The sequence below is a fragment of the Eptatretus burgeri genome, chromosome 16, assembly GCF_056783735.1.
Source record: "Eptatretus burgeri isolate ZD-2024b chromosome 16, Ebu_testis_v1, whole genome shotgun sequence".
In the NCBI taxonomy this organism is placed as follows: domain Eukaryota; kingdom Metazoa; phylum Chordata; class Myxini; order Myxiniformes; family Myxinidae; genus Eptatretus; species Eptatretus burgeri.
Window position 1 is genome coordinate 45,674,794 of NC_140976.1, and position 22,519 is coordinate 45,697,312.

At 39.0% G+C, this 22,519-nt stretch overlaps 1 protein-coding gene across 4 annotated transcripts in view; it reads left to right on the forward strand.

Moving 5' to 3' along the window:
* ANKRD13B (ankyrin repeat domain 13B) overlaps positions 1-22,519 on the forward strand; it is a 279,821-nt gene that overhangs the window by 233,056 nt on the left and 24,246 nt on the right. For all 4 annotated transcript variants that reach the window (XM_085860510.1, XM_085860511.1, XM_085860513.1 and 1 more), the window contains 4 exons: positions 1,905-1,969; positions 14,730-14,860; positions 15,780-15,937; positions 20,907-21,059. In XM_085860510.1, the coding sequence (XP_085716636.1) occupies positions 1,905-1,969; positions 14,730-14,860; positions 15,780-15,937; positions 20,907-21,059 (507 nt within the window). The remainder of the gene's footprint in view (positions 1-1,904; positions 1,970-14,729; positions 14,861-15,779; positions 15,938-20,906; positions 21,060-22,519) is intronic.

Sequence of the window (22,519 nt, forward strand, 5' to 3'; positions counted from 1 at the left end):
TTTGCTCCCGTTTATTCACAAGGACGTCTGTTTGAAAAGCCCATCTTTCCAAGATGGAAGAAGCAGAAGCGGGATTTGGAGCTTCATGTAGCAGTTCCAACTGTACCATTTTTTATTAATTTGCGCAGTGGCGGAGTGAGGGTTTATGGCACCTGGGGCCAAAGGTCATACGAGTGCACCAAAGTGTCAGAGCGGCGAGGGAGGAGGTGGGGTCAGGGGAGGGGGACAGTGAGCCTGGTAGTCTGGAAGAGTGCTATAAGCCTCTGCATTTCCTGAAATTTAAGTGGTTTCGGTGGCCTCTGATGAGCCTCGAGCACTAAATACATTGTCTCCCATCCCGAAATTGCATTTAACAATATTAACATCAGTGAAAAGAATGTGCATAACCACTCAAAATTTCACAAGACAATTAGATTGGAAGAAATTTTAAATAGCACCATAATTACCAACTTGCCAATTTCTTCCACCCCGCATGTCTGGGTTCAAAGGATTCTTAAACAATTAACAGCATTCAAAATATAAAATGGAGTTCTGAAAGTTACATCTAGCACTTACAGAAGTATTGCACATTGTATTGTAATTTTTATACAACCAAATTCCGCATTAAAAATTTTTGGGGATATTATTCTGCGCTCCTCTCAAATATGAAGAACAACCGACAATAATTGAAAACAAAATCGACGGCAGCACAGTCTAATCCGGAATGCTTACTTAGCTTTTGGAAGTAGATCACTCGGAGAGCCAAGGGAAGCAACCACTAGCTGGAAACCAGAAACAAGCGTTTCTGAAGGTCTATATTTATCTGTGATTCATAAATGTAGAAAATCACTTATGCATATCAATAAATGTAGATTTATTTTTGCTAAATTATTTTGAATGTTCTATTAGTTTTTCATTTGAATGGAAAAAGTTAAGGCATCTCTGACAAATAAGTTTTTTTTATTAGTTCTTTTGCATTGTTGTGAACAGTTGATATTGAAAAGTTTTTAAAGTGTTTTTTCTTCTGAACTAAAATATAGGTCAAGATACAGTATGTTCTCACACGATTCTATTTTTCTGTATTTCTTAAAACACATTAAACCTTATTGTTATCTATTAAACCAAAAATATTAAATCAATAAATTTGGGAATACATCTTAATTTAATTGGAAAATTAAAGGTCTTTGTGTTTAAAAAAAAATTTCTGTAATCATTGTACTTTGAGACTCTCTAATAATTATTTTGAGCAGGATATAAATGAGTTCGAACAGGCGAGAGAAAATATTTGTGATATTTAAAAAATAGAAATTACTGCTTTATAAAATCTTTGATTTAATTTGAGTGTTTATTTGATGTACATCTTTGATTAAATTCCAATATTTATTTTATGAAATGTTTAAATGTTTGTTTTTTGTGTTAAGACGTTTTCACTTACAGCTTGTTTCTCCCACATGTTAAGACGTTCACCTGTCATGGTTTTCCCTTGCAGCTTGTTTGAGTTGCTAATTTATTGGCCTCATTTCGTCGTTATTGAAGTCCATAAACATTCTACTGAAAACTATCAAAGCTGCTGAAACTCAATTGTAAAATAAATAAACCTGTATCAAATGTGTCCTGTATGTTTGACATTTGCAATGCAAACAGTAAAATCATTACTCCAACAAACATCAAAAAAAATGTCTGATGCTTGGTGATTCCAGAACCCTGGAATTAAACAATCCAGTTGTTTTCTTAATTCCGAATGATAATCTGCGATAATAGTTTCTCATTGAGAATTTAATTACAATATATGTTCCATTGATGTTCTGTTGTATTTATAATTGATTTAAAATTAAATTCTGGATTATGGAGAACTAAACAACCCCCTCACCTACCCTCTTTCTCTAACCACGTACCAACCCCTTGTCTATCAATTTAATCAATAGGTAAGGCGAGCCCTCTGCAGTCCTTTCTAGGAATTGCTGAGCAGCACATTGGATTTCATAATGGGGTAAGGAAGAACATCTGCACATGGACCATTGACACGAGACTCACACTGGGCAATGGAAATGAGTTTTTTGTACATATTTCCTCAGACAGGAATACTTATTTCACCACCAACACGATGATAGTGGATTTTCAGAAATCACTCCCAGCACCATTTTCGCTCAGGATGGAAAGTCACCGAGTTTTCTTCTTTAGTATAGAGATGTGAATAAAGATTTGTTGATCATTACCAAATAAATTTATGCCTGGTGTTGGCTTAATGGTTAGGGTGGCAGGCTTGGGATCTTAAGGTCGTGAGTTCAAATCCTGCTTTCTCTTGAATTAATACTAGGTGGGGTTGACACAGCCTGTCTTTCTTCTGAGGTTGACAAAATGAGTACGAGCTTGCTGGGATGATTGAGCCATTTGAGTATCCTGTGTTGGAGTGGTGACCTGTCCAGGATTGTGCTCAATAGCTCAGGATGTCGAGCACTGCTTGTCCAGGACTCAGGATGTCCAGGACTGTGCTCAATGTCCAGGACTGCTTTGACAGCACTGACGCTCTCTACAGAGTAAGGTCCCAATAGTAGAGAATTAATGGGGTTTCTGAGGCAGCCATTCAAATGAATGGGGGAAAGGGGAAAACTTTGACTTGAGCCCAAAAAGTCCAAAATAGGAGACTGATTTCCTCCCCCTCCCACACAAGCAAATGTAAAATTGAGACTGATTTTCTCCCCCTCCCATACAAGCAAATGTAAAATAGGGGACCGACTCAATCCCCAAAAGCCCAAAATAGGAGATATAAGTTAAATAAGGTATTACAAGTTTCCATGGACAATAAAGACGCCTCATATTCTTTTGTTGCGTCAAGTTGTAGTGGGTATGGGAATGAAGATGTGTGGTCGCTTGTTGTGAAATTAAAACTAAGGATTGTGCTTCTCATCTTATTTAATATGAGATAAAATGTCTTTGTATTGAGATTTATTAATTATTTTCATGTTCATCAACTGGTCTAAAATGGCTGATGCTTCATTAAAACAATTGTTATTTCCAGCCTTCTTACTACCTAACAGCAATAACAGTCTATTAACTTCTTGTGATGGGTCATTTGGAAGAAAACTAACACCTGAACAAAGGCTAATTAAAGCCTGAATAATGTCTTTCTCCTTCTCATTCTTCCTACTTTTACCAGATAGACTCACCTTATAATTAAGAGTCCAGCAGATCAATATATACTCGATCGTCACTATTTTTCATATCTAATGGTTTATCAAAATACTTTGATTCACCCTTCACAGTTGAACCTTGTTTTCCATCTTTTGTTGGAAGAAACATTAATCTCAGAGTTAGTTTAGCAGGGGGTTGAGCAGAACTCAAGAACCTTAATTAATCATTAAATATCAATCCCTTTTCTTGAACAAGATTGAATATTGCTGGTTGTTCTGTTGGAATGAGACCTGCTATGGTTTTTGAATCTGTTGAATATTCATTGTTTTGAAGAGCCTTCACAATATAATCAGGGGGTTGATTAATCTTTTCCAGTTGTTGAAATAATCCTTCATCATCATATTCCAATTCTCCTATATGCTCTAATTCTTCCTCCATTATTTGACTGAAATCTTTTAACATTTGAAGTTTTTTAGGAGTATATTCTTTTGTGGGAACTGTGGAAGCATCTATATTTTTTTCTTGGGAAGTTTTTAAAAGTAGTTAAAAAAAATTCTCTTGTTTGCCTTCAAATGCTTCTTCACCCGTTAGTTTCTGTCTGCGTTTCTTCTTTTTGTCTTCCTGTTGTTTTACAACTTTTGAAACCAACTTTTTATGTTCCTTAAATATTCAAGCTCTTTCTTTCACATCCATTTATTTATTGGAAAATACAACTTAATGAATTGTAAAGATCAACAGGGAATTTTTCCTTTTCTTCATCATTAAAGTAGATGTGTTCAAATAAATCCTTTTCTTTAAATATTTCATCAAATTCTTTATTAACATTAATACGAGTTGTAATTTCTTCTTCACAAATAATTGTATCTCTGCTTTCCATACCTTTCCCCTCTGTTTCTTCATCAACATCAAAACCGAATGATAAAATCTTTTCCCCATTACCATTCAGATGTTTTATAATTTGTCTCATTCCTTCTGGATTAGTTTATAATATCCCAAGACCACCAGATTTTAGTTTCTCTAACTCACTCTTACAATGTGAATATTTTGTTGTACCAAGAGAAACCTCCTCAAATATTTCATCTTCATTCCTCAATCGCATATGTTCCTCTATTAAAATATAGTAATAGTCTTCACCTTCTACTTCTCCAGGTCTTATTGCCTGAGTTGTTGTTGATACAATACGAACTACATGGCAAATTTTAAGCAACTTTTTAAGCAAATTTACAATATTCTCATTTGTACTATACAAGAACCTTGATTTATGAAAGTTTTTCCAGAAGCAGATTTACCCACAAGATTAATAATAATAGATGTCATTTATATATCTAATTGTTTATAATATAAAAAATATATATCCCTTAATATCTCATCTTGTTTCACAACAATATATTTATATTTTTCAGTCGTGTGCTTCATATAATCCCCAAATTCCTTTTTACTACATAATGTAGAACAATTGTCTCTTCAAAAATTGTTTATATCTATTGAATTTAACTTGAATAAAATAAAAGTATAAGCATTGTTTCTTATTGAGCGACGAGGGAGTTGAAAGTATGATTGACTAAGATAAATACAATTACAAGAAGAATGTCTCCCTCTTGTGTAGTAGCTCTCCATTACCGTTTGGTTTCTCTCATTAACATAATCATCAAAGATAACGAGGTTCTTTTTTGTTTGATCCAAATCTTGGGGAGAAGGTATATCATCCGTATTTTCACTAAGAATACAAGTTATCGGTTTTGATTTCTTTTTATATCTCTGTGTCACAAAATAGTATTATATTTTCAATGTTGTAATCATTTCATTTGTTTTGACGTTTAAATAAACCGATTATATCTTCTTTTTGAAGACCAGCATTAAAAAACTTGTGAGAGTAGTTGATACTCAGGTTGAAAACTTGACTTTGTGAAAATTATTATATTATCATAATTTAAAAAGTTGGGAGTAAGGAGCATCTTTAAAAGTAAGCACGTTTTTCCACATCCACTTGAACAAACTATGAGACATCTTAATGAATTTGGAAGATTTTTATGGTTGTTAAATTTTATCTTGTTTTCCCAAATGGGTAAAAATCATTCATTTATATATTTGGAAAACAGGTTATTTAATTTATTATTGGCTTTTTTAGAAACTATATTTTATCGCAAGTTCGGGTTTAATTTCAAGATAATCCATTATTTTATTAATACAATATCTTGTGTTGATATTTCCCTGAAAATGGCAATCGTGAATAATTGTTTCACGAGTCAGTAAGTGACCACTATATTCGTTATGGGTGTGTGTCTGTTCTGTCTGTCTGTCTGTCCCGAGCATATCTCCGTGGGTTTTGAGCCTATCTTGATAAAATTTGGGTGGGAGGTTTGTATCATGATCTCGTTGTGTTTTCCGGAGAATGGGCATGTTGCGCCCATTATTGGCGGAGCCACGCCCAAAAAACGTGTTTTTAGGGGTAGCCGATTTCAAGTTACATCTTCTCCGAGGGGGTTTGTCGAATATGGCAGGGGTTTTGGTATTTGGTTAGCCCAATGGCACATGCATAGCCTCACGGAGCTCGATTTTTCATTTTCGTCCCGGGGTCACAAGGTCACGAACTTAGAATATGTCAAAAAAAAATCAAAAAATTGGGCATCGAGCTCCCAGGGTTTTCAACTGTTTCGAATGAAAGTTGGTATGCAAGTAGTGCTCTTCGAGTACTACAACTTTTATAATTTACGTTTTTCCTGATTCCCGCCAGTTTTGCCCGTTGCGTCCCGTCGAAGGTCAAAAAAATATAAAAAAGGCGAACCGTGTACATTGCTCGTGAACCATTGCCATCTCCAGACTTGTCTATATACTTTTTTTCATTAACAGATTCAACTATTGCATTTTTTATATTAAAGGTAATTTTAAAATGATCCTTAACTACTATTGAACGAAATGTCATTTCACCTGATATATTAACATCCTTTATTTCATCAGGATGTACATCTTTAGGGTTGTTGAAAAAAATACAAGTTTCTCCTTGCATATTACAGATGGTCTTATCTTTTCTTTCTAAAACTCCATCCATAAGGTTTTTCGTTTTTGATACTTTTTCTTGTTTCATTGCTTTTTGTAGTTTTGAATATATTTCCAGAAGGAGAGGAGAAACTTTTTTTGGGACGACTTTAATTGATGTTCTTCCAGATATACTATAAGCCCTTCCACTGAAGGAAATTGAAGAACTCATATTATTCACCATAATTGTTTTTATCCAATAGTTGTTATATTTATCTTTATTCAATTTCACATCCTCGACATATTTCTCAGTAACTTTTACAAATGAAGAGATTGATTGAAACTTGTCTTTTGTGTCTTGATACATTGAATTTATGAAATGAAAAAAGTTGGAGGATAAAATGGTTTTAAGCACAGATTCCCCTCTGAATTAAACAAAATTTTCATCACGAAAATTTTATTTTAAGCAAAGTTTTGTTGTATAAATATGGTGAATACAACGTACTGCGATGTTTGTAATCATGAATATAAATATTATTAAAACCACCTTCAAACCAACAAACACACATTCAATCTTTTCAGACAAATATCTCCACTTGACCAAGAAACAAAACATTGTGATAGATGTGATAATGATATTCTTTAAAAAAAATTTATAGTAAACACCTTTAATCACGCAAACACAAGAACAATGAAGAAAGGGAAGGTGCCACTAAATTCTCCATTGAAAACACTGATGGGGCATTTAAAGGACATATAAAAATAACATTGTTTTGCTTTCAAGACCCTGGACCATCTTCATTCATTGAAGCTGTTGATATGGTTAAACAAAGTATTGAAACGATAATTAAAAACACATTAAGTGAAATGAAATCTTTTAAGTTATATATGGGAGTAAAATTGAATATGGTAAGAGAAGGTGATGAAACTACTCCCTATATGAGGACAAACCCTCACTTTCTCTCATCATTCCAAGATTTTGTAAGATTTATACTCATCTTAAAATCAAATCCTCTTAAAGCTTCTTCTTATATTGATTTACCAAAAGAGATAAAACTTAAGAAAGTGGTTGTTAATATTCAAAACAAAGATAATAAATGTTTTCTATGGTCTGTTCTTGCTCATCTACATCCTCCACAATGGAATCCTGAAAGGTTTGAACATTATAAGAAATACGAGAATACATTAAATGTTAAAGATTTAACGTTTCCAATGTCATTGAGAGATATTCCTAAATTTGAGAAAATGAATAATCTTTCTGTTAATATATAAGGATTAACGGATACAAACAAAGTTCAGATATTAAAAATTTCAAACAACTATAAAAATGATGAAACACAAATTGACCTTCTCTACTTTACTTCAAAGGAAAAATCACATTATGCTTTCACCAAAAATTTTTCAAGATTAACCAAATCACAACTATACAAGAGAAAATGTAAAACGTATCCATGTAAGAGATGTCTCAACTCCTTTCATACAAAAGAACGATTAAATCAACATTCGAAATATTGTAGTAATCATAAATCAACAGTAATCAATTTTCCAAAAGCAGGTTCAAACATATCATTCAAAGATTTTAACAAATCGATAAAACATTCGTTTGTGATATATGCTGTTGTTGAAAGTATCCTTGAAAAGATAGATACTGTTTTTCCAAATCCAAATAAATCATACACAAATAAATATCAAAAACATATTCCTTGTGGTTTCTGTTATTATATCAAATCATCTGTTGGTGATGAATACAAGTTAGAACTTTATAGAGGAGAAGATGCCGAACCGGGCGTAGTGGCCTGCGCCTTTAATCTGGCTACTCGGAGGCTTGGGTTGGAGGATCGCTTGAGGATGGGAGCTCTGCGCTGGGCCGCGCTAAGAGAGGGTGTAGGGCAGCCCGGAATCATGGTGAAATCCAATGCTTATCCCTGTGTCGTAAGAGGCGACCAGGGTTGCGTCAGGAAGGGCATCCGGCGTAAAACCTATGCCAAATCAGTATGCGGATCATAACAGATGATCCGCTGTGGCGACCCCTAACAGGAGCAGCCGAAAGACGAACAGCAAGAGGAGAAGATGCCTCAGAGGGGTCTGTAAGACAATTGGAAAAAGACTGTATAAGACTAGGAGAAATAATGGTTAAAACTGATAAACCAATGTCATTAACATAGGGAGAGAAAAATGAATCTAGAAAGAACAGTATCTGTCATATTTGTGAGGAGAAAATTGAGGGAGAAGTCAAGGTTAGGGATCACTGCCATCTTACTGGTAAATATAGAGGTCCAGCTCATTCCCGTTGTAATCTTAATTGCAAGCCTCCAAACTTTCTTCCTGTCTTTCTTCACAACAACGCTCACTATGACACACATCTATTTATAAATGAACTTTCAAAGACATCTGGAGATATTTCTGCCATTCCTAACACAGATCAAAAATACATCTCATTCACAAAAACAATTCATTCATCCCCATAACCCATATCAGATTTCTTGACACATACAAGTTTATGGCAAGTCCATTATCGAACTTAGCATCAAATATTAAAAACTTACCGAATCAAAAATCACATTTCTCAAATCAAGAAGAGATTGATCTCTAATCACAAAAGGAAATATTGTTGCGAACATGGAAGCCATGAGCACTCCACATACAGGTCCGAGAGAACAGTTATATCGGTATGTGTTGTTAAGTTAGGGTCCCCGTCCCTCGTTTAATGGGTGAATAAATGTACATGCGCTGAGAGTTACTTTGATAGCCAGGGTTTTCTTTTATTTTTACACCCCTCAAAACTATAACAACGCCAGCATCACCCTCACCTTCACCTCACTTCCTCACACCGACGCCATGGCCTACGTGCATGTCAGCACGTACGTGGGCAGAGTTCATGAAGACCTGACGTCTCTCTCGCCCAATCCGAGGGGGGGGGGGCGTGGACGAGGTGACCGTAAGTCGGTCAAAGGGCACAGAGCGGGCTCCAAGAGAAGCGAAGCCTCTTCGGGGGGCGGGGAGTCAAGACGCCTCGTCACCCCCCCCCCCCCCGGTCCAATCAGCGGCCTTGGGGCCTGTTTTGGCGAATGACAGGGTGACGAGCGCATTCTGTATGCCAAACCAGCCAATGAGGAAAGACACCACCACGACACCGAGGTTCGGCTGAGGGAGGGGGAAGGATAAAGGTCCGGCTCCGTTTTTCCGAAGAAGAGATCCTTCCTCCACAAGAACCGCAAGTCAGTTGTGCACCGTCTCTCTGTCGGGGATGAAAGAGAGAAACTGGGGAGACGAGTGGTGATCACGTTTGCCTGACACGAGTGGTTATCACGTTCGCCTCACACGCGAAAGGCAAGTCCCACCACCCTGCCAGCTCGAAGACTACACGAGGTGGACAGGTCCGAGTGCAGGCTCTGGTCTTCAGCTCGCCTTTCCCCTCTGAGCTGGAGGCCTCAATAAAGGCTGTGGCCACCATTTCGTGTGTGTGTGTGTGTGTGTGTGTGTGTGTGTTTGTGCCACCAGTCTATTAAGTAAAACTGCATAAGTGCTTGTACATAAATTGCTATTCCTTCAGTATTCGGCTAACTCTGCCTTCTTGCATGCTCCCCTGCCCCATTATAAATAAATACATTTGTTTAATGTGTCAGTTCATTGCTGTGTTTCTTCCATTGGCCTAGCGTGACGCGTGTTGGTGAATCATAAAGGCTGTTGCCGCTGTAAATGTACATTCGGACCGACGGAACTTCGGCAACCGTCCGCTCGGGTTGCGCACGGGTCGGGCACGCTTACAGCTTGACTCATACGAGGGCCGTCGAGAGTGAATTTCCCAGGTGGTTTGGACGATGTGGATATTTAGGTAAATTGAAATTGGCAATCGACCCAACTCCACGTGGTCGACCTATTGGCGATCTTCGGTCTGATAAGTGACCCGTCGGCTCCGGAATTGTCCGGGGTGACAACCTATAAATTCCGGGTGTTCAGTAGAGTCGACCCTACCGCCCCACGTTGTGGTTGTGCTCGCAGCCGATACCCGGTCTGCAACAATATATCCATATGAGTAAATTAATTCATTTGAGAAGTTTAAAGAAACACAACTTCCTTCAAGGGAATGTTTCTATGGCAAGTTGAATATAACTGATATTTCCGATAGAGATTATAGACAAGCTAAAAAGGTTTGGGAGAAGTTTAATATAAAGAATCTTGGAAAATATCATGATTTGTATCTTAAAACTGACGTATTGTTATTGGTTGATGTGTTTGAAACTTTTAGAACAGTCTGTCATAATAAAAATTCTTATGGATTAGACCCCATTCACTCTTAAACAGCCCTGGGTTTGGCTTGGAGTGCTATGTTAAAAATGACAAAACAGAATTTGGAATTAATCAGTGATATAGATATACTTTGAATGACAGAGAAGGCTAAAAGAGGAGGAATATCTCAAGTATGTTCCAAGAGATATGCTAAAGCAAATCACAAATATCTTCCTTATCATAATAAGAATGAGAACAACTCTTACCTGATGTATTGTGATGCTAACAATTTGTATGGGTGGGCTATGTCTCAATCTTTTCCTTATGGAAAACTTAAATAGTTAAAGAAAAACATTATGAAAAAGTTGTACACGACGTTATTGTCTCCTCTCAAAAATAATTGGATGAAGCTGAAGTTGGATATTATTTTGAGGTTGATTTAAAATACCCAGAAGAACTTCATCACAAACATAAAGACCTACCTTATGCCCCTGATAAAGAAAGTCCAAGAAAAGAATGGTTAAGTGATTACCAACAGTCATTCAATATAAAAGGTAAATCTCCAGAAAAACAACTTACTACATTAAATGATAAAGAAAGTTATGTTTTGCATCAAAGGAACTTGAGACAATATTTATCGGCTGGGTTGAGAGTGAGGAAAATTAATACGATTTTGAAATATAAACAGTCATTGGTTGAAGAAGTATATTGATTTTAATACAAAAAGGAGAACAGAAGCAAAAACATATTTTGAGAAGGACTTTTATAAATTAATGAATAATGCTGTATTTGGAAAGACTATGGAAAATGTTAGGAATCGACAAAACATAAGACTTGCTACATCTTGGAAACAGGCTTCAAAGTTATTTAATAGACCAAGTTTTGAGTGAGCGGAGGTGTTTTCAGAGAACTTTTGTACTATTCATTTGAAAAAAAGAGAGTATTGAAATGGATAAACCTATTTGTATAGGAACAACAATTCTTGACTTGTCAAAGTCATTAATGTATGACTATTACTATAATAATTTAAAATCAAAGTACAAGGATAATGTGTCATTGTTATATATGGATACAGATAGTTATATATTTAAAAACAATATGTATGGAATTATATATGGAAACAATAAACTTTAAACAATATTACAACCATTTAACCTTTAAGAAGGAAGAGTACAGAAAAATGAATACAATACGAAGTTATAAACACCAATTATATACAGAATAGATAAATAAGAAAGCATTAGGAACTTTTGATGATAAAAGATCTATTTTAGAGAATGGAATCAATTATAGTCTCCCTTATGGTTATAAGTATGTGTTAAGATATTGGGATGGGAATTTTAACAGGCCACCACCGTCTTTTTACTGATTTATAAATGATAGAACCAAGCAATAACCAAACCAAAGAGTGGAGATGTAATCAGCCTTGGTATTTACATGAAAAACATAAAGAATGTGAGAAATATCAAATAAGTCTAATTGAAGAAATAACCAGGTTAAAAGTAGATAAAACAAATAAGCGGATAAATTTAATTACAAATAGGTTGGAGGATGTAAAGAAAAAACAAATATCCTTGAATGGACTGAAAACTTTGATGGTTATCAATGGAACAATGGAAAAACAATTTACTGCAATCTCAAAATGATATGTGACTCAGGAGGTGGTCAAATAAGAGCATTGAGAGAAGTTTATCATAATATTTCTGCTCAACAAAGACATTTAAACCAAGAACTAAGTTCCAAAGTAATCTTTGTGAATATACTCGATGGTGATGAATGTAATAGGAAAATTAAGTTATTCTCCAAAGTGGAACATCGATAAATATTCGTTCATTCGCTCTTTGAGTGGAATGAAAATATGAAAGGAAAGAAGTGCTTTAATCAGTAAATCTAAATTTTACATTTGCTTGTATGGGAGGGAAGGGAATAGGTGGGGAGAAAATCAGTCTCCTATTTTGGGCTTTTGGGGCTTGAGTCAGTCTCCTATTTTACATTTGCTTGTATGGGAGGGAAGGGAATCAGTCTCAATTTTACATTTACTTGTATGGGAGGGGGAGGAAATCAGTCTCCTATTTTGGGCTTTTGGGGCTTAAGTCAGAAAGTTTTTCCCTTTCCCCCATTCATTTGAATGGCTGCCTGAGAAACCCTATTAATCCTCTCCTCCCAATGGATGGATGGATGAACCAAAGAAATTTGATTTTATTAATGTTTAATCCATTGACTAGTATTCACTAGATAGGTCTGTTTCCTGTGCAGTTTTTGTTTTGGATGGTCATGGTCCATGAAATGCTGAAGACTCTTAGGAGTACCAGAGAGGGAGGTGGGGGAGGGAAGGTGGGAAAGAAGGGGTTGAGGTTTCAAAAAATGTAAACAATGGAAAGGAAGAGGATAGGGGTGAAAATGGAAAGTGGGAAGTGTGGGAGAAGGAAGTGAAATCAAAAGGTTTGGATGAACCTCACCTCTTTGCTGACAGTATGACAAAAAATAACCAGGGATGTTCAATGATATACCACTTGCGTATGAATTGTCAATTCAAAATAGTTATATACAATCCCAAGTATTCAAATTCAAATATCAATTGATAGACTTGTCTCCAATATTATGGTTCGGGGGTTATTTTATTTATTCCTATGCAGCTTGTGGCGACTTGGCTGCATCATTTTCTGGGGGCACAGCTGTGGAGCATGCCAGCATGGCAGCATGCTGGTACTTATTTCACCAACTTTGGAAGGATGACAGGCAGAGTCAACCCGCCTGGTGTTAATTCAATGGTTAGACACCAAAGAGGTCAATGATTCGGCAGGGGCTGCTTGCAGCTTATGTTGATCTCTGTAAAGCGTTCGATTCAGTGAATCGGGATGCCCTCTGGAGGATTCTTGGAGTTCGTGGGGTGCCACCAAAACTGATCGATCTGATGTCTGAACTCTACTCTGATACTGAGAGTGCTGTGAGATGTGGTGGTACCATCTCTGACTTATTTCCAGTTGTTACTGGAGTTCGTCAGGGGTGTCGACTGGCCCCCACACTTTTCAGCACTTGTATGGACTGGATTTTAGGGAGGCTGTCAGGAGATATCAAGCTGCGGTGCATCGTTTGGGAATGTCAAAATCTCTGACCTTGATTTCGCAGATGATGCAGTCATCTTTGCAGAGACTTTAGATATCCTTTTGGGGGCCCTCGAGGTGCTGAATGAGGAGACGGAGCCGCTGGGATTACGGGTTTCCTGGGTCAAAACTAAGATCCAGGCTTTCAATGACATCTTGGATGCTGCTGTCCTGTCTGTGCCTGTTTGTGGTGAGGATGTTGAGGTTGTGGAGAGATTCACTTTCCTCGGCAGTGATATTCATGTCTCTGCTGGCTGTGAGTCAGAGGTCAACAGACGTCTGGGTCGAGCCTGGGGAGTCATGGATTCACTGGATGATGGGGCGTGGCGCTGCAGGTACCTGTGCGGAAGGACAAAAGTCCGAGTCTTCAGGTCCTTGGTGCTTTCAGTCTTGCTCTATGGATGTGAGACTTGGACTCTGACCAAGGATCTGAGATGGAGACTTAATTCCTTTGGTACCAGGTCTCTTCAGAGAATCCTTGGCTATCGCTGGTCGGATTTTGTGTCAAACAAGCGGTTGCTGAGAGAGACTCAAATGAGATTTGTTGCCTGCATAGTCCGTGAGCATCAGCTGCAGCTGTATGGACATGTGTCTCGTTTTCCTGACGCTGATCCTGCTCATCAGATTTTCTCAGCGAGGGAGCCTTGTGAGTGGAGGAGGCCAATGGGCCGACCACGTGCCTCGTGCTTGCAGCAGGTTGATCGGCATCTCAAGGAGATTGGGATAGGCCAGGCATCTGCCTGGGGGATGGCCAGACGGAGGCCCCTGGAGTACCGGCGGAAAGTGGACGCAGCGACGCGCTGCTCTGGCACATGCTCCCATACCTGACCTGACCTGACAGGGGCTTGAATTCAAGACCCTAGGATTGTGCATGTCTGTTCCGCAATCTGCCTCCCATGTGTCTCTTATTTTGGGGACACTGGTAAATCCCTGGTGAATCTAACTTCGGTTAAAATCCCGATAGCCAGTGCAGAGTGAGCCTACACTCAGAATAGGATTACTTGCCTCTGCACAGGCGGGCGATCACACTCAAAATGGCCATAAGCCAGCCATCCACGAATTGACTACTTCAGTATTTTGCAGTTCCTCACCCGACTCGTTACTAACAGTCATGGTGTGGGGCCGCAAAGGTGACAATATTTCATTTAATTTCACATCCTACCCCTTGTAACACATTTTAAGGCACATTATGACATCTGTCATTATCTGCCTCTTAGCCACTTTTGTGTGAGCTCCACAGGAGATGTAATAATTAGTATTGTAAAAAAATGTTCACCTGTGTACAACTTCCTTGGCACCCTTTTCCAGGCACACATCACACAAACAGCCAGTGCCACCAACCCATCCGCCATTACAGCAGAAGAATATTTCAACCCTCGTTTCAACTTAAGAAACCGTGATGTGGGTCGTCCCATGAACCTCACCACAAAGACACAGAAGTAAGTCTTACCATAGCTGTTTCTGTCAACAGACAGCATGAGCTAGGTTTATAAAATAATGCTTGAGCAAAACAAAGATCTCAACTTCCACTTTGGTGAAAAATCAGATCTAATTGGTTGTACCAGAAGAATATTCGACTTTATCAAGGGTTGGCTCAGTAGGCGTCAGTAAAAGTTGACAACAGAAGTGCAAACTGCCATGGGAAGCAAATCGAAGGTGATGTTTGTCCGTTCAAGAGCAAACCTGTTGTAGACCCTTGCTCCAAAGGGTTAACGTCTGAAATGTCAACTTTACTTTGCCTTCCAATGAAGTTAGTGTAACCTTTGTCAACCTTCAGTTAAAAGTTATCGATTAGTTATTCCTGTGTTTCAAGAATATACATTATTGCAAAGGTCGACCATCGGCGGATTCTCCGATGGTTAATAATGACAAGTGTAAAGTACAATATTTTAACAATAAAGGTTAAATTAAAAAAACAAAAACAAACATTCAATTTGCTGATGCAGTTTTTTTTTTTCTTCTTCTTCTCGTTTGATTTTGCCAGGGATAAGTTGTTCAAGTTTCTTGTAGTTGGTTGTGGCTTCTTTTAAGTCACCGATTTGTTAACACCCTGTGTAACAATCGTCTATAATACTGTTGTGTGCACTGATTACGTTGGTAAATTTCAAACAGTGCAACTGTCAAAACCCTTCCACCACTCATTAACAACACCTTGCTCGTTTTCCTCGTACCTGGCTGTCATTTGCTTCAATGACAGTTTTCCCTTGACACTAAGTGGCAATATTTCAAATGTTTTATGAGCATATTGTACGACGATGAGAGGTAATCTCGTCGTATATTCCCTTCTTAAAGTAGATTGGACGGGAGTGATGCAAGCGGTAACACTGTGCAAACAACTTATCATTCTTCTTGTGACAGGTTCAAGGCTGCACTGTGGCTCTGCGAGGCACACCCACTATCACTGTCAGAACAGGTGATCCCCATCGTAGATCTCATGGCCATCAGCTACAGCCATTTTGCAAAGCTGCGGGATTTCATCACATTGCGGCTTCCTCCAGGATTTCCAATTAAAATTGGTTTGTCCACTTGTTCTCTCCTTCCTCAACTCCTTTCCCTTTGTTTTACAGAAACCTCATTTTTCTATGTGCTCTTTTTTTCACAGAAAGCATACTTTTTGCTCCAACTCTGTTGTTCTTTTGGAGAAGTCACAATACTGGTGTTGGCTTTGCAGTTAGGGTGGTTGGCTTGGAATCTTAGGGTCCTGAGTTCGAGCCCTGTTTGCCACTGAACTACCACCAGGTGGGGTTGACTCAGCCTCTCATCCTTCTGAGGTTGGCAAAATGAGAACCAGTGTACTGGTAGAGGGGCACAGCATCACTGGCACAGCTGCACCTTCAGCCAATGATGCTACTTCTAGCCGTGTGCTGCATACAAAGGAGGAGGAGGAGAGGTCACCTGTTTGCATCAGGAGTTCACGCCTCCTGTTTTGCCATGACAATGGTTTCGTGATTGGAAACTGTACAATAGTTTTCACATCAAACTGAGACGCATTTACTCAGCAGTCTTCTTTGGCCACCATTTCATCGAGAGTAAAGTCCATTCCTCTTTCCTTAAGCTTAGGGGCCATCTACATATTACCTACACACAAGGAGAAAGGGGAGAGAGGGGGGAGTGACCTGATTTTGTTTCACATCTTGGCGGTAGACAGGAGAAGTAGAGTAGTTAGTGTGGTAGTGCACATACAAATTATGGTCATCGATTTAAAAGTATTTTGTCACTTTTCTTTTTCTTCTTTTTTTTTGGGGGGGGGGGGGAGGGAGGGGTGAGGTTTTGGAGTGAGGGGTGGAGGATATCAACTCGGCATTCATGCTCGATGCTCTGATTGGATGATTGAGTAGTGATTGGCTTTTCTTCAGTTTTGTTTTCTGTCATCCAGATTAGTGGAGACTACTACTACCACAACGAGTATTAATCCGCATGCGCAGCAAAGGGGTGTAAGCGACTCCTTTGGGGAGGTGACCCTTTTGCACTTCGTTCCCTTGGAACAGGGGGAATGTGAGGTTAGGGCAGGAATTTGGAATTTATTTTGGCCATGGTACCAGTGAGTGCTTGCCTACGATTAGTGGATGCAAGCCTACATATTTTTTAAACAATTAGTTTAATCAACTAAATGTTGAAAGGCATAGTTTTACTGCCATGATAAATGAGGAGCAGCTGACGATTCGAGTGTTAGCCTTTCGTCATGCAATTTCCATTTCCCATGGATTTTCCTTGGGGCAGTGATAGCATTGCCATTGCCATCACTGTCCCACTGGTGACAGTGACTCTATTGTTCGCTCTAATTTGAGGGTGGTATAAGCTGGTCTTCTCCAAACTTCTCAACAGACTGTCATACTGAAGAGGAGAAATAATATTGAAACTTCTCCACTCTTGAGTGATGCCGAAGGTTGTAAAAATCCCTGGCCTCAAATATGTGGAAGCGATGCATGAATCGAAGAGGTCACCAATGTAGACGAGGATCAAGACAAGGCCCAAAACACTGCCTTGAGGAACTCCAGCTTCCATTGGGAGAAGGGATTGATGGCAATACATTGATTGACTGCAGTGGTGGAGGAAGTTAGAAATCCAGGAATGAAACTGGCCATCTATGCCAGAGGCAGAGAGCTTGGCAAACAAAGCAGGATGTCAGTCTGTGTGAAATGTCCGAAATATGTCGAAGGAGACGGTCTTAACCCCTTGTTTGAGATTGAGGGCCTCCATCCATTGGTGACAGAAGAGCAGAAGCATTTCCAGGGTTGAGTGTCAGGGATGGAATACAAACTGATGGTCAGAGATCAGACTGTTTAAAAAGATTTCATGTCAGATTTCATTTCATTTCAGCAAAGATTTCATGTCAGAATCCACCAATGTACTTTTTAAGCATTTGCCTTTATTGTCTCCTCAAAAAGCAGATGGAACACTTTAATATCTCGGAAGGGAAAGAAGTGGGACCTTCTGATGTAATGGAAGATGAAAGAAAGTCAACATCAGACATTATGCAGTTGCAAGCAAAGAAAGATTGGATTTCTTCTGCTGTGTCTTCAGCCTGAGTTGAAAGCTCAGGATTGCTGACCAGACCCATGAAGGTGGAAAATACAACCCATCCCTTGTCACCCTCACACGCACTCTTTCAGATCATTATGTGGAGTCATAAAACATTGAGGTGTCTTGGCATTGCAGACTACAACCCAGCAATTGAAACAAATGGAACAGAGGAACAAAAGAGTTGAGGTTTGCCGTAAGATGGTTTTTGGGAGTTTGACCTGGAGTATTTACTGGGAGAATGTATACTACCCCGGATTTTCTGGGGAGGGCCGGAAGGCTGAGAGAGCAGAGGAAACTCGACTGGAAGAGAAGTGGTAAAATAACAGAGAGGCCATCGATCTGTCTGCGGCATGAGAGCAACAGCCATCATGCCTTGGCCATATTGAGAATGATGCCAAGTTTCAGAAAGAAATGAGTGATTTCTTTCAGAAAAGGAAACATCGGGTAATTCAAACTGTGGTTGGTCTTTCACTGGCAAGGAAGGTCAGTCTCAACTGTGCCTTTAAACCTTGCTGAACGCACCACATCTCTGGAATCCTCAAATTGTATATGTCCATTAACCTCTCTCCAAGGAGGAACATTTTGGAATCGTATTTCTTTCACTTGCAAGTAGGCACCCTGTAGTATAATCTTCAGAAGATGAACTATGCCAACGTTCCATGGTTTTTAAGGTTAATTTATTGGCCTGGTTTCAACAATCCACAGTCAAAATGAGGCCATACTTGTTAACTGAACCTGTTGTTTTTATAACCCTGAAGGCAAATCCTCTGTACTGGCAACTCCCACTTATTATTGAAGAATCATTGCTGTCAAGATGACTTGTGAAGGATCTGGTAGGCATGGGAGAAAAAGTGATTGAATCTCACCAGCACTGCTTGCTGCTAAAAATGTCTTTCAAAGGACAAAGGTTTTCATGTGACATCATTAGAGATGTTAAAAACGACTTCGCTTCAGTGCTGCGCCACACAAGCATGTGGAGTAAAATGCAGCTCATAAGGAAGCAATGTTATCCATCGTATAAGAAGAGGAGCCACTGCTTTTGAATCTTCAGGTTCATAGGGGGTAAGGTCGTATTTACTGTGACAAGCCTCCCAAAAGAGGGTAACTTCACCTTTCATCTGCTTCGTGACAGCATTTCATCTTCGCATATTTTCACTGCAAGAGATTCTTTTCGAGCTGCAGTCATGACGTCATAATGACAGTATCATCGCCGGTGTTCACCAAGGTCAGACAATTCAATTAATCATCTTCGTATAACTCCCAATTGCTCAAAAAAAATAATGGTGATGCCTCCTGGTTGTGATTGGTGAAGCAGAAGAGAATGTGGTAGAAGGCACTTCTTGGAGGCTGAACATTTTATGTTTTGTATCATACCGATAGGCCTGATCTGAATCCGTACCTTAATCAGAAAATAATTGGCTTGTTCTTGTCACCTTACCAACTCACCCACCAAGTTATGTTATAACCCGTCCACAACGTTTTGAAATATCATGCTATATAAATCGCTTTTGGCCCCATCTCCCAATTATGAAGAATCAATTCCAAAAATTCTTGTATCCGGATCCGGATCTTCATCAAAATCGAATCAATTCATCCTCATCACACACCCAACATGTCCACCAAGTTTTGTTCCGTCCACAATTTTTTGAGATATCATGGTAGATATCGTTTTTGTCCCTATCACTCAAAGGTGAAGAATCACTAAAAAAATATTCTCCACTCTGCATCCTGATGCGGATCTTCACCAAAATCTAATCATTTCGTCCTTGTCACACACCCAACCTATTCAACCAAATTTAGTCCAAACCCATCCACAGCTTTTTGAGATATCCTTCCCACAGACAGATAAACAGACATACAGACAGACAGGGGTGAAAACATAACCTCTGTGTGTGCTGTATCACGTGATACTATCCACCTTTGGTGGTGGAGTTAAAAACATGCTTCAACAGCAGAAAACTTCAAAGTACAAAATGTACACAAAATTTTAGTTGCAGGGTGGCCTTCATTCCAGACTACACAGACCATTTATGCCTACCTCTCCAATACCCCCAGAGGGCAAGGGGAACAAAGGCCTACAGATAAAGAAATCTAGGTAGGTAGCCATTATAGACATATCATGAGAATGGTTACTGCAGTTGTGTGATCGATGTGTTGCGCCGTCTGTCTGGGAACATTAACTGGCGTCGGCTCAGTTGTCTGCTCCATCTAGCACCGTGATCAATAGTCTTCTAGCAATGTCAGAATGTCACGGCTATTTCTCCAGGTCATCAGAAGCATTGCAGGCTCTTTCTAGTTTTTCACTTCCACGTGCAAGGAAAAGACTACTTTTTACAGGGTAAGACCAAGGATTGATGCAAAAGGAAAACAATCAGATGATAACGGCTTTTCTTGCACCTTGAAGTGATGGAAAGATCAGATGCAGACCCCAAAGGCCGTGTGATGATCTGGAGAATGTTCTAAGATCAGCCAGGTTTACCAACTTCCTTTAAACAGACTCAACTCACTCATTGATCAACTTTACCTTTCCTTCAAAGCCTGGTGTTGGCTTCGTGGTTAGGGTGGCTGGCTTGGGATCTTAGGGTCCTGAGTTTGAGCCCTATTCGCTGCTGAATTAACACCAGGTGGGGTTGACTCAGCCTGTCATCCTTCCGAGGTTGGTGAAATGAGTACCAGTGTGCTGGTAATAGAGGGACAGCATTAGTGGCACAGCTGTGCCCCAACAAAATTATAGCTACCCGGCAGCCAAGCTGCCATACGCAAGAAGAAAAAGAAGCTTTCATTTGTCATGTATTCTCTATAAACACTGCTGAAGATTATAATTTTTATCTTTCCTGTTTTTTCCTTTCTTCTGAACAAACTTGTTTATACACTTTGTTTGAACTTTCTTGCTTTTTTTGAGCAATACCTCACATCGTTTTTTATCTATATCCTTCATCCTACTTGCATGTTCTCTTACAGAGATCCCTTTGTTCCACATACTAAATGCACGCATTACATTTGGGAATCTAAATGGTTGTGAGCATCCAGTGAGCTCGGTACACAACTGTGTGAGCAGTGACAGCCCATCACCATCCAGTGACACATCCAGCTGGTGCAGCATCACCTCGTCATGTAAGCCAACAAACTACTTGGAAAAAAATGTTTTGCCTTTTGTTCAAGCAGTCATCGGATCGCGTCATGAGAGTTGTTTAATAAACAAGTTGGTTCGTTGGACCAAATTTTCATTGGTCTCCACGGCCTTGTAGCATACCTGCCTGCTGTATATTCGCTTGCCTTTTACCAATCCCAGATGAGTTTGGGCCAGGGACTATTATACATTCGTTATTATTATTGCCAAATTATACGATTAATGTTGTTGCTAATATTATTAGTATTAATTAATAAATGCTATGTTACAATGTTATGACTTGGCAAAAAAACATTTTTTTGGAAAAGTATGTTGAGTGTGTGTGCGTGTGTGTGTGTGTGTGTGTGTGTGTGTGTGTGTGTGTGTGTGTGTGTGTGTGTGTGTGTGTGTGTGTGTGTGTGTGTTTGTGTGTGTCCGCTCGCTGACAGTCCAAACCGCTCAACTGACCGTTCTGAATTTTTCAGAGATTAATGTCACCAACCCTACGACGGTCCCGCATTGAAGTTTCATAAAATTTGGTCGATTGAAAAGGTCTACATTGGCCAATTTGAGCCAGATTTTCTAAAATCCTCAAATTTCATCTGATTGACTTCAAGTTTGAACAGGATTTGCACATCAGGTCAATAAATTCAACCGCCTATTATTTTTGAGGTAAACATAGGCCAAAAGGTCAAAATAGGCCAAATTTTCGAAATCCTCAATTTTCATTCGATTGACTTGAAATTTGAAGAGCATTTTTCATGTCAGGTCGCTGAATTCAATTCCCAATTAAGGTCAAAAGGTCAACACAGGCCTAATTTCTAAAATTGATAGATAGGGCCAAAAACTAAATATATCACTACATCTCAAAAAGTTGTGGATGAGTTTTGACAAAACATGGTGGATGAGTTGGATCGGTGACAAGAACAAGCGGATTGGATTTTGATTCTGATCCAGCCCATCAGTAGGATACAAAACGTGAACTGTTCCACCTGGCAGAGGTATGCGCTCTACCGAGTGCCATTGTACTTTGTGTTGTTTTGCCAAGTTGTCCCTCTATGAGTGATTTTTCATTATTTTTGTTTTTGATTTTTTAGTTTGCCATGTCGTGGAAGGACTGATTAAGCTACTCGACACACCTTAAGATATCGTGCATTTAAAACATAGAAATTCCTCTGGGTTCTTTGTAGTTAATTAGCCGAATCAATTTAGGAGGTCATGACTATCGTTTTGGTGTATCACACTCCGCAGAAGAAAGGTCCGGTACAACTCCACAAAAAACATGACACACACACACACACACACACCTCATGAATTTACAGTGGATTTGTTGGAAATAGTCACAATGTACGAATGGACTATTATGAATCAGATTGTTCCTGTTTATGTTGAGCACTTGAGAAACACCTCCAAATATTTAGCAAGTTAGGTTATTATATTGTTGACTGGCAAATACAACCAGTTG